Below are 13,186 nucleotides of genomic sequence, written 5' to 3'. Positions count from 1 at the left end.
TCACGAGCGAAACTTCAAGCTTGTTGAATGTCACACAAGATCATACCCTTTTTATGCATAAAACCATTGCTTGGATTCAACTAGTACCCACTTCAAAATTTTCACATCTCACTCTAACCTTCAAGAACATGACAGACAGATATTCTACGTACAGCAACAGAACAGGCCCCTCTGCTTCTCCAAACATCATCAACCAAAGTCAGAAAGTGAGGGTGATCCACCCAAAAATTATAGATTCTGAATACTGCGGTGTGCTGAAGCCTGAAACAAGCAAGAGAGTCAAATGGCCAGAATTACTGGCATCTCTCACCACGACGGAACCGTATATTTTAATTTTAGACAAAATTTGGGGAAATAATAATAAAAAGATTATATAAAGGAATTTTTTACCGCCCCAATACCTATGTATAGTTGGGTCCGCCCCTGCAGTCACAACATCGCGGAACTATGTTGATGGGACGCTATTGATCATCTAATCATCTTATTCTCTACCTACCCCTTTAGAGATCTTCTAATCACCTTTTGCTAAAGACGAGAACCATCTAAACTATGTTCACTTCTGGTCAAAGAAATTCCCGCCCCACATTGGACCGGTCTGGCGTTATATATTGATCATGTTAGCTAACAATTATTCGGATCTCCCGTCAAAATCCCGATCGAGGACGTAAAACGCTACCTTCTTTATATAATATAAATGAAATTCAAACCTTAATTCCAACCAAAAATTGCATGTTTGTGCAGTGGGCTAGTTCTTTTTATAATCAAATTACAATCATCAGTGAGTGCAGAAAAAGTGAAACGGCTTTAAAAAGCCACGCATTTAGTAGAGGTTTCTTTTATAATTAACCAAGGGTGGTCCTATCCGGTAATCAAGTCTCCTTCCTTTGGCCTTATAAGTGGCTGAATTAATGTATCTCACGTCTCATCTTCACCATATTGTTTTGAAGTTTATAGTTCATCATGTTCAATGCATGGTACAAACAAATTTAGCAGATAAAAAGATTGTTTCTGATCATTATGGTTTTACCAGTAACTATACATAAATAACATGTTGGGATAACGACAAAGTTGGCATAATATGATCTCTGCATCCCTTCCCGGTGTCTCCTCCTTGTCAAGGTATTTATAATATATTAGGACATTCTTCAGTAAATTTTGTACATGATCAAGCAACTTCAACGTGCATACGTACGTACTCTATATATAATGTTCAGATTCTAACATTAATAATGTCGTGGGAGCTCTTGGAATATTGCTTATAAATATTCCACTATGTATATATGATAACAACTAATTATATTACATTACCTGAAAGTATTCAATGTTTTGGTGGTAGGCAACGAGAATCTTAGACTGTTTGGATGGTCGATCGTTGACAATGGATACATATAATAATAACCTCATAACATGCTTGAGATTATATATAGTACTCGTTTCTAGCCACTTTGAGGTCGCGGAGAATGGATCGATTTGCATGTCACATTCATGCAAGGCCAACAAAATCTAAAGGTAGGGCTCTAGCTACTTGCTATGGACCCTTCTCAATGATGTTGCTACGATTCTTAATACTAATATATATTTTCCACTAGAGCAAACCATGCATGTAGTGATTGACACCGGTACTAAAGATTCCACACCTGCCTTAGTAATAATAATATTGAAAATTCTATACATCATACTATCATTCAACTTTCATCCCATTAAATAAGATGTGACACATTTATCACTATTGAATGATTATTTAATATATATAGTACTCGCAAATTATTATTGCATGCAGACACATAATACATAACTCATATATTTTGTTGCTATCTCGTAAGTACTTTTTAAGGTTCTTTAATTTCCCAGAAGAACCAAAGTACTTAAAATTTGTCAATTGACTTTCAGTAATTACTTGTAAAATTAATGCCTTACATGATGGAACAAGCGTTCACATTATCATCACTGAATAGTGAGACCATGTTCTCCTGATCATGAGCTGCATTGTTTGAGGCGGCCGGAAAAGCTTGAACGACGTTTTTAACGTAGCCGGAGGGTGCCCTTTTGTCGTAGGCCCCTGAAGCAAAAGGATAGGGTACTAGATGCTGAGGAATGTAAGGCCAGAATTCAGCTCTCTTGCCAATACTGATCTTTACCCTCTTCAAGACTTTATTTGGTTCAACATAACCACTGACTGTTACCCGTTGTTGCTTTCGGTTCACCTCCACAGATTTTACACCTAAATGCATTTTGGAGAGGAAAAAGCTATGACTATGAGTACTAAATAAATTTGCCAGAAAATGAAAAGAAAAAGATGAACAAATGCACATGATTTATAATTATATGCGTAGTTGGTCTGTTAATTGCGCATATTATGCCACTTTTTCCCATCTTTTTTCAGCGCCAGCTTAAAGCGAGAAAATGTGAAGATAATCAATCTAGAAAGTAGAAAGTAAGAGTGTGCGAATTAATGTTTGGACAGTTGCAACGAGAATGGACCTGCAGGTTGCAACAAGACAGAGACAGACTGAGAATGATGTAAACACCTTGCTTCCAGGTCAAGAAAACCTGAAAGCTAAAGCTCCCAATTTTCCACCTAGAGATTTCCACGGAAATCTATTTCTACCCAGATGGAGCGAAAACGACCACGAAATCAAACTGTTCTCTAAAACTTTGAAAAATCTAGTCGAAGACAGAGATATATATTGGGAGAATGTGGCCTTCCTCCTCAACTCTGACAGCAGGGACAGCTCCATGGTATCTCAATTTTATTGTTTGAATTGTATTTTGATTGTTGAGGAGCGGAAATAAAAAGATACTGAAATCTGTCTATTTACGTACTCTTGTATTTTCACTTTCAACGCATCTTCTGGCTAGACAAAAAAGGAAGTTTAATGCAGTTAACTTTGATTTCGGATGGCAGCCGGGACCTTGTTTTTCCAGACTATCTTCCACTTAAGTATCAGCTGTCCTAGCTCACGATAAAAACAGAAAAGAAAAATGTTCCTAGAGTTTAAAGGGGATGATTGCTTTTCTTAAGGGTCACGACTGATTCATTTGTTTCCCTTACTGTCAATCTAAACATGCTTTTGTTTTTTCTTATAAATGATGCTACAACACTTTATTTTAATTTTTACCGTTGCTTAATTCTCTGATTTGTCACGGAATTGCAATTCTGGAATAGAACAGAGCTTCATTAAAAGACGGAAACAATACAAACACGCACGCACAGAGAGAGAGAGAGAGAGAGAGCTACACGATATAACCTTTCATGGAGGTAACAGCATTTTTAACTCTCCTTTCACAGCCATCACAGTCCATTTTGACTTTAATCTCAACTGTCTGCAAAAAAGACAAACAATCTTCAACTTCAAAGAACAGGACAACAAAAGAAAATAACGCAGAGAGTAAAGGAAAATTCGTTGGTGCTATTGAGTACCTGCATTGATTTGCGCTTGCTCCTTGTGCTAGTGACAGTGCAGAAGTTGGAAAGGTAATCAAGAGCACCCATATTGTTCCTTCGCTTTTGAAGAAATTAAGCAAATTTGAGAGTGAGAGAGAGAGAGAGGTACGTATGTGATGCACTGCGAAGAGTCGGTATTTATATAAGAGAAGCAGCAGCACGCTGGATTTAAAAAGACGATCTACAAAACAGCAGTAGTACGTCCGTGCTATATGTATACCTGTACTTTCATTTTTGTTCAGTTTAGACTTTAGAGAGTGAATTTTCTTTTCAATCATTTTATTACTCCGAAATTACGTTAACACCCTTCGAGGTGTGATCACTGATCATACTGTATTAAAGTACTGTATCATTGAAAAATGCCAACTTTACTTTAAAAAAACTTGTAAAATTTTTACCAAATAATTAAAAGAAAGTAGTATTTATGCATCTAAAATAATAACATTAAGAAACACTAAGTCTCGTTTGTTTTCACAATTATCTAATTATTACAACTTTATCAAATTTTCACAAAAAAAAATTTTAATATTTTCAAGTCTTAAAATAAAAATAATATTAAAAAAAATATATTTTAACAAGATTTTATTCAATTTTTAATTTTAATCTCAACTCATCTCATCTCATCTCATCACAGTGATCACGTGACAATTAATACTCAAAGCTAATTAGTAGATAAGATAATTGTATCTTAATACACATTAATATGATGCATCAAAATGAAATTAGTGTTGATTATTCATTTATAAGTACCGATCGATGTTAATGGTACAATATTTTTCAGTATCTAATTACTAAAAGCAAGATGATCAAGGGAACATGCAGGATGGTCTATTATTTTCCTTTTATTAGTTTAAGATGTGCGATACTCACATCTATTGGTTATTATAAAAAAAAGTGTTATTCCATTCTTTCTTTGGCTTTTATTCCAACTAAAAATTGTTGTGAATCATTGCCTTTCAACCCAATTAAAGGGTTTTTGTATTTGTTCTTTTTTTTTTTTTTGGTTATTTTTTTTATTTATTGAATTGGTGAAGAATAGGAATATAAATACCTACCTCTCCATTAAGATATTTCAGTATTGTATGAAGTTTTGACTGACATTAATCAATTCGTTTCATCATATAATGATATTTATCAATAATTTATAAGTTGTCGATCTGTCTATCATAAATGATGTTTGGAAGAAAAATAATATTTAGTTCCCTATTTTTACCTCTTCAAAGTTACTGTTTGGATATTTAAATTTTTTTAATAGTTAAAGAAATAAATGTTAATAAAGTTATATTTTTTTTTTCTTAATAGTTTTGCAGTGTAACTATTTTTTAAGCATCCTTGTAAGAATGCTTAAAAATGCTTGATAGAAAATGAAAAAAAAAAAAAACATGAAATTGATCAATAGCATTACCTTTTCAGTGATATATGTCCCTTAAATTCTCAAAATAGAATCTTCTAAAATCATGAGCTACCGCTCAAATTTTCAGACTTCTTTGTTGACTTTATACTGCAAAACCTTTTTTTGCTGTCAATGGAACTTTAACCCCTTTTAATCTAATTAATTAAGTCCTTATTAAGTCAAATCCAATATCAAGATTAAACGGTAAACCTGCATCTTAATTAGGGGATTAAGATTAGAATAATTCTGCTTAGCATCACATCAACTCTTTTAATATATATATATATATTTTTTCCTGGAATTTGATGCTTTTGTGCCATAAACGCGGAATCCATTCCCACTCATATATACATATATAAATGGGATCAACCCCACGAATAGACCAGAACTGACAACTTTCATCGATTAAGCGATGCAGAATACTGGAAAAACCAAATCATGATGATGCTACTGTAACATTGACAACTATATATAGTCTATATGTAAAGTAGTTGATCTGCCAGATTATAATTTATGATGTTCGACAAAGAATCTGGCATCAGTCATAGTTAATGAACTAATTGATGCTTAAAGAGGCATTAAAAAAAGTTGTGATTGTTGATTTATGAGAAAAGCCAGGAGGGTTGAAGACATTTCTCTTTATGGAATATGTGGTGGGCGCAATTGGTAGCGTCCAACGTAATTCTTCAGCATTTATAATGGCAGAATTTACGAATCTTTAATTTAGCCATCGAAGCCTGCAATTTTGCATCTCTCCTTTTACTTTCCATGCACCAGATTCATTCATCACATCGGGGCTAGTTGTAGTTCCATTAGAAAACGAACATGTATCAGCTACTGCGTTGTTTTTTTTTTTAAGCTAACAGATTGTTGCATCTATGGCCATTTGCCAGTACGATTCTTCAATCTTTTCTTTTGCTTTTTCTTTTCTTTTCTTTTCTTTTTCTCATTATGTTACCTATTCGGACAGCGAACACTTGGTCCTACGACAATTGACGTTGTATATTATCAATCATATATCACTGACGTTGTGACTTAGCAGTATAAGAATCTCGGAACAAAAACATGTACGTACAGCACAATAGGTAAAATATATGAAGTGAAGGGCTCTTGTATGTGAAGCAAAGTTTGTGGCCTGGTACATAGATTGAAAACAATGGACAGCAGCATAAAATTAAAGATGACAGAAAATCATTGATAACAACTCCATAAATTTTCCTAACCTCACCCTCAAGATAAATCTTAAATGCTGCCTAAGTAAAATGATCAAACTCTGTCATAACTTTTTCAGTGTTTGTCCTCGCAAGCCATTCCAGAAGGCAGCCGCACTAATGGCCTTCTTCCCGGGAAGTTGAACTTCCAAAACCTTGCAGATTTACCAAAGAACCAAAATCAGGAAGTCATACATTTGCCATATTGAAGGTGTCAACGTAAGATCACATTCATTTTGTTTTTCTACACATAAAAAAAAAATATATATATATATATATATATATATAACCTCCATTTTCTTATGTGAAGAGGTGAAGTTCAATAAAATGAGTTATAATGTATCCCAATGATCCAAATATCGGGTTTTACTTTAACCAGAAATGCAGTTCAATCATGTTGGGTAGGCCAAAAGAATAACCCAACATGTTATACTACAAACGTCATTTACTGGGAAAAAAACAGAGAGAAAGAATCATCTCCTAACATGCCATAGAATCAGCACAATTTAATAGAAACAAAAACATGGTAAGGGAAGTTTGAAGCGCACCTCAAGCCCTGTGCATTCTCCACATGGAAATACCAAGGCACCCTTGACAAAAGTAATTTCATCGACTTCATTGCTCTGAATATTGTAATGGCTGCAGACCCTCGTAGTTATGATTTTAAGCTCTAAGATATTTTCATGACCATTTTTCTTGTCAACAACTCCAACCTTAGCTCGGGTTCCTGGCCAACCTGCAAATGCACGAACCTAGAAACATTGCATGTCATGACCGCTTGGTTGGACTCAAAAGAAGAAGAGCTTACTTTATTATGTAGGACTGGAGCTTCTTCATCAAAAGATAGCCATGACTCTTCAGGGGTTATCTGCATAAGGCAGGAAAACTCAAACATGACTGAACTTTTACCAATTCAATTATTCAAGGTGGTGGAACACAAACAATTTGGCCAACTTAATAATTAATATACTATTGAGGTACTGCAAAATATAGATAACTTAGAAACATATATGGCGTTGTTTCTAACCAGTTCCACCTCATTTACTTGAATATTCAGATTATTGTGAATAGATTTGCAGCCAAATGCTGTATGCTATACCTACGAAGACACCAAATCCCATCTTCACATGTGAAATTTCATGGTATGAGAAGCAAAACCACCTCTGGAAGAGAAATATGGTGTTTAAATAAAATGAAAATTATGAAATTCTGTGCGCACACACAGCATGTTAAAGCATTGAATGCCTAAATGAGGGCAGCTCATCTTCCTCCAATGCAGGTTACACCTCAAATATCTCTATAAAAGTTGCAAGACGGTACTCCTAGTTCTATTTCTAGCATGTTACCTTTGGAGCTAAAGTAGCTTTAGAGTCATCCTGGGGTTGTGCTTTCAACCTAGCTGATCCGTCCAATATAGAAGGAAGTTCATGGATTAGAAGTTTAGATCCTGAATGATTCAAGAGTAGATTGATCAGTTACTTCCCAAAACATATATATCACTGGGAATCATGGTTATATATTACAAATTTAGCGCATAACCTAACTTGTACAATTAAGAACTTATGCCAAAAAAAGGCACTAGGAAACAAATCAATAATATTAATTGCTACCATCAACCAAAATCTATTGCAGTCTTCATTCTAGTAAACCTCATAATTATAAATATATAAAACATTTTGAGGTTTACTTACTAGCAGCATGGTCTTAGAATACTTCGAGGCTTATAACCTTAAGAAATAGTCTGATTAGGCATAGTGGTGAAATCTCATGCTATTTGTGCCTTAGTTTTGTTTGCCTGATAACATTGTGCCTTTTCAGTTCTTACACCTTTTAACACTTTGATTCATGTCTCTTATGTAGCCTACAGTTTAACTGATCCTTCTTCTCTCTATGGACAAAGTGACCAACCATACACCTAGTAACTTTTTGGTCGTCACTAAGAACATCTACATTTATTACATTTCTGTGATCTGCCTTTTGATATAAATATTTTAAGCCCACTAGGAAGTTCTTTACACAATCTACATTTATTACCTTTTGTTGACCGATTTAATGCTTTTTTTGTTATCAATGACTAAAATTCAAATTTTGAAAAGCTTATGCCTCAAGGCTTTACAATTTCACAATGCCTGTGGCCAATAAATATCCTTTTCAGTAATGAAAAAAGGCGAAGATAAGGATGAAATGATTCTTAGAAATTTAACAAACTTGGTGGATGATACTCATTGGTTATTACATATATATATATAAAAAAAAAAAAAAAAAAAAAAAAAAAAAAAAAAAAAAAACTATACCTAGTCACTAAATAAATTATATATAAATATAGAGAAAATAAAACAAACTTGCTGATGAATGTCAATATGTCATACACATACACAGGCATGCATTTGTGGGTGTTCATTGACTTCATCTGTGAAACAATTTATACGCTACACGTGAAAGCTAATTGATTAAGGGGTCCCTATAGCATCATCAATTTATCAGGCACAACCATATCATTATCAGCTGACAAAAGTTAAGGTATAGATGCAAAGATAAAGTAGCTCATTGAATCAACTACGTGCATGTTAAAGGTAGATACTAACAAAAAATCGCACCTTCAGAAAATAGCAATTCAAGTAAATCAGGTGCCTGCAAGCAAAGTATTCCGTGGTTACTCACGAGGTGCTTAAAAACAATAAAGCAGTTATTGCTTTTCTCTCTCTCACACACACATAGAGTTCTGAATAACTTATAAATTAACTTGTATAGGGCCTGAGCTTAGAATGCAAGCTGAGACTGAAGGTAAATGCAGATACGTCAGTGTGTCTGTGCTTGCAAGAAAGATAAAATAAGTTGCAGCCAATGAATGACTCCCTGCCAAAAATTTTAAGAAAATAATAATAATAATAACAGAGAAGGGTATATTACTACTTTCAAATACCACTTCTGAAAGCTCATTACTACTTATAAAAAAAATAACAGAGAAGGATATAAGCTGAAGAAATATAGGTGACATATTGTTACCATTTGAATTAAAGATACATCATACAATTGATAAGGTCTCATCAAACTTGATAGATCTTGTCTTCGAATATATGGAACCGCATAATTTTTTCAGATGAATCCAATTTTACGTGGGGCCTAGAAAACTGAAGACTAGATGAATCCTAAAACATTAGCCATGCTTCATGACCAGTGTAGTAAGTACAGACAAGTATACCTTAATTTGATTATCAATTTCCAATCTTCCACAGGAAATAATAGGTCCAGCATCAAGTGCACGCACAGTGAATGCCAACGATACTCCTGTTTCTTTAACACCATCCTAATGCAGAAAGTTATGGCTGTGACTGTACAAATTTAAAAAGGACTGTAAAAGTATTAAACAAATTGAACATCATAAATCTAAAAAGATAGAGAACCTGCAACGCCCTTTGAACAGGAGCAGCACCACGGTACAGTGGCAGCAGACTGGGGTGTATATTCACTGTTCCTGAGAAAATCAAACTAGAATTTGAGTATTTTCATAGCAGACTTTTTCAAATTTTATATGAAGAAGATGTTTATAAATTTAGCATCTAGTCAGTTTAAACTTCTGACTTAATAGTTGACACTAGCAGGTACCCATTTCAAATTAAATCTGTATGTTCACATCTAAGAAGAATGCCTCAAGAACCCAGCAGCCTACTCAAGATATTACCATCACTCGATCAAACTAATATGGTCCAAACACAGCAGAATTCACAGAGATATGCAAAACTAGATCGAACAAGATGCTTTATTAGCCACAATATATCATACATGAATCCGAATATTCTAAACTACATGCAGAAATTTTCTGCACTAGGATGGTGTCATGTATATAGAGCATTCAATATCCATAAGTTGGATGCTGGACCAGTCATTGGCAGAAAAACTTTTGAAATGATCAAACTAAGGTCTGGATGATGCCTGCCAAGTAACTCTTAATTGATTCCTTGAAGCTTAGAACTAGTAAACCTTTAGCATTCAACTATTCAATGGTCTTCCTGGGCCCATGCAAAATCTAAATGAATTGGATGGCCTCGAGATTTAGCAGATGGTATATGCACAAGGAGGCAGAATCTTTGTAACAAACGATCCTCTAGCTGATGGATGCCAGTATAACTAGGGTTAAAATGTTGATTTTCAACTTTATAAGACAAGAAGCACAAATCACAATCCAAAACCACTAGCCAACTCAAGTATGAAGTATTCAATGCAGTACATTTGGAACATGAAACCCTTCTATCATATAAAAATCCCTCCAAAGCAAAAGCAAGATAGATTATAATCATTTACATTACCATGTAATTGGGTACGCTCACACATTGCAAATGACATATTTATGTTTAAAAAATGTGATTTTATTGATCTTCATATGATGTTTTAACAAACTATCAGGCACAATATTCTCAATTAGAAAATAATACATCTTACTAACCTAGTGGTGGAATATTGAGAAACTTGCTGGGTAAAATATTTCCATATGCTGCTGTAATGCAGAGTTCTGGCTCTAAAGCTTTTAAATTCGATAAGAATATATCCTGCACATAGAAACAAATTGAATTCTCTTCATGTGTCCGAAATCTACTCTACATGATGTTAAAATGAAGGTCATATTGCCCCAAGGAATTACTTACGGTTTGGGGAATTAGCGCAAACACATACTAAGCATTTTTTCTAAATTTTGAAAACAGTTTTATAATTCATATTTCCAAATGGGTAAAATGATACTTTTATATTCCAATGTGAACTTACAAAAAGAGAAAATCATAAGTTTGAAAGCGATGATGGAATTTTTTTTTTTTTTTGGTAAACAAATATATATTGATCAAAAGAGTAGGCAAGACCCAAGTATACATGACATATACAAGAGCAACACCTAAGTGTGCATGGATGGAAATTATTTTAACCAGTAATGTCTCCTGGCATTTTATAAGAATCCCAGGATCAAATCTTGCTTACACCAGGTGGAGGAGGGGGTCATGGGATGGGAGGCAAGTCATGGACCAAGTAGGCCAGAAAAAATAAAGTTTCACATTTCAATCATGGAGGTTGCAAAAGAACGCCCCTAGTATAAATATGATATTGATAAAAGAGTAATTATACATATACGACATTTTCTTCCAACTATGTGTAAAATGGAAGGTGCGTAAGCAAAACTGGAAATTCAAGTCAGATGAGAAATTCAAATTTCAAAAAAGCTTAATATTTATGATTCAGTGAAACTAATACATTGGCCGATTGTAAAATAGTTGCGTCCGTGTATAGAAAAACAACAGGTTAAATAATATTTTCAAATGTAACAAATATATCTCAACCTTTGGTTTTTCTTCTCTAGACATGTTGAGGTTTATTTGAAAAGCAAATAAATTAGAGGCATAAACCAATTATGTTTTTAAAGCAGCTCAAAAAATGCTGGTCTAGTGCAGGAAATGCCATTTGGCCTAAAGACAACTGGCTTGTTTCCAGTCAATGAACCAATCGTTACTTTAACTCATCCTTGAACAGATTTTTGAAGAGCAGAAACCATTAATTACCTCTCCAGCCCTTTCAGGCGTGAAAATGAGTTCAGAAGAGAAGCCTCTATCAAGAGCATACAGTGCCAATGGAGAAGGCATCACCTTTTTCCCCCTATTCCTTCTAGAAGGCGGCTGAGTAACAATTGCTGCAACCTAGATTATACCGCATTAGTAATCCATAAGTGCAACACTCAACCTTTTACTCTATGCAACTAAACATAATAATCCAAACAATCCAAATGTTAACGATCTCTTTTTTTTTTTTTGACTTTTACACTAAGCAGTACACAATCTTGGTGTAACACGATGTTCAAATACGCTTTCCATGATTATATGCAGTATTTTTTGTTAAATCTCTCACAATAGTCCGACTTACGAGTTACTTGGATCTCAGGCCATGACAAGATGAGGAATGGACCATGACCCACGGATCGGTAGAGCTCAGTAAATTTACAGTACCAAGAATTAAGTCTCACTTTTAAGTTTTAACTACTCAATTTGAACACGCTTTTCACAACAACAACAACAAAAAAAAGGAAAAAATTGCACACTGGCCATTTTTGTAAATTAATCCTCCCAGAGTAAGAGTAAAATTAAAGGCTTCAACGAAAAGACGCTAAGGATCCTAGAGAAATGAACCCATGAAAGTAACCCCGAATCAAACAGATAGTAAAATAAACATTCAAGGTAGCATGACAGATAAGAAAGTGAAAGAGCCAAAGTCAGCCGCAGATAAGGGAACCGAATTATGGTCCAATACCTCAAACAAGGAGTCCGCAGCAGCAGATGCACTGAGAAGGGCGTCAAGGACTGTTGCAGAGACCTACAAGAATACCCATTGCATTAGAGACCCCACTAACAACGACAGACGGCAAAACGAAAGAGAGGGTGGGTACCTGAGGAGAGCCCAAGAAGACAACGGGCTTCTTCTTTAGAGGAGGAGAGGAGCTGGAAGTCTGGAAACAGCAAAAACGACGAAGCATCAACGAGGAATACATTCCTCTCTCACCCTCTCTTCAACGGCTACTAGAGTTCTAAATATATATACGGTCGTTATCTGCTACCAACATAGTTTCATTTTGATGGTCTGTTACAGAAGACTGAAAGAGTGTCTGGGCGAATGGATTACGGTGCAATTAGGGCAGGTTCGGTTCACCCGGATCAACTCAAAGCCCTGGCTAAGCCCAATTTTAAGCGGGCCAGTAGGCCCAACTCTATCTCTGGTAAACCTCCGTATTATGGAGCTACGACGGTTATTTAGAAATAAGAGATGATTTTAAATAAAAATTGAATAAAATCTTATTTTTTAATATTATAATTATTTTAAAATTTAAAAAATTTTGATTGAAATTTGAAAAAAATTGATTGATTTATTATTTTATATAAAAATTTAAAAAAATTATAACGATGAAGTGATATTATTTCTCGATCCAAGTTTGGTTTGATACAAATATGATTACTCACGCTATCAGCTAGCATGAAAAAATGTGCGCAAACTATTATCCAAAGAAAAAATGAATAAATTTAAAATCTACGTAAATTTCTTTATTTTTATTATTATGAACCCAATTTTTTAAAATGGGTATACACTAGGGGTGGCAATATGTCACAC

General features: G+C 34.5%; 2 protein-coding genes across 2 annotated transcripts; both read right to left on the bottom strand.

The window, feature by feature from the left end:
• Positions 1–1,727: 1,727 nt before the first annotated feature.
• Positions 1,728–3,580, bottom strand: LOC122305577 (heavy metal-associated isoprenylated plant protein 21-like). The gene is made up of 3 exons (XM_043118171.1): positions 3,422–3,580; positions 3,249–3,324; positions 1,728–2,221 (listed from the first exon to the last, which is right to left on the bottom strand). Exons 1-3 carry the CDS (start codon positions 3,491–3,493, stop codon positions 1,914–1,916), a joined length of 456 nt encoding a protein of 151 aa, XP_042974105.1. The 5' UTR covers positions 3,494–3,580; the 3' UTR covers positions 1,728–1,913.
• A 2,326-nt stretch (positions 3,581–5,906) lies between these two features.
• LOC122302867 (methionyl-tRNA formyltransferase) lies at positions 5,907–12,683 on the bottom strand. Its single transcript, XM_043114315.1, has 11 exons — positions 12,471–12,683; positions 12,335–12,397; positions 11,593–11,727; positions 10,494–10,596; positions 9,454–9,524; positions 9,252–9,356; positions 8,647–8,680; positions 7,396–7,496; positions 6,858–6,917; positions 6,598–6,801; positions 5,907–6,204 (listed from the first exon to the last, which is right to left on the bottom strand). Exons 1-11 carry the CDS (start codon positions 12,570–12,572, stop codon positions 6,115–6,117), a joined length of 1,068 nt encoding a protein of 355 aa, XP_042970249.1. The 5' UTR covers positions 12,573–12,683; the 3' UTR covers positions 5,907–6,114.
• Positions 12,684–13,186: the final 503 nt, after the last annotated feature.

This window comes from Carya illinoinensis, chromosome 3, assembly GCF_018687715.1.
Source record: "Carya illinoinensis cultivar Pawnee chromosome 3, C.illinoinensisPawnee_v1, whole genome shotgun sequence".
Lineage (NCBI taxonomy): Eukaryota > Viridiplantae > Streptophyta > Magnoliopsida > Fagales > Juglandaceae > Carya > Carya illinoinensis.
This window is presented reverse-complemented; position numbering and strand designations above follow the sequence as displayed.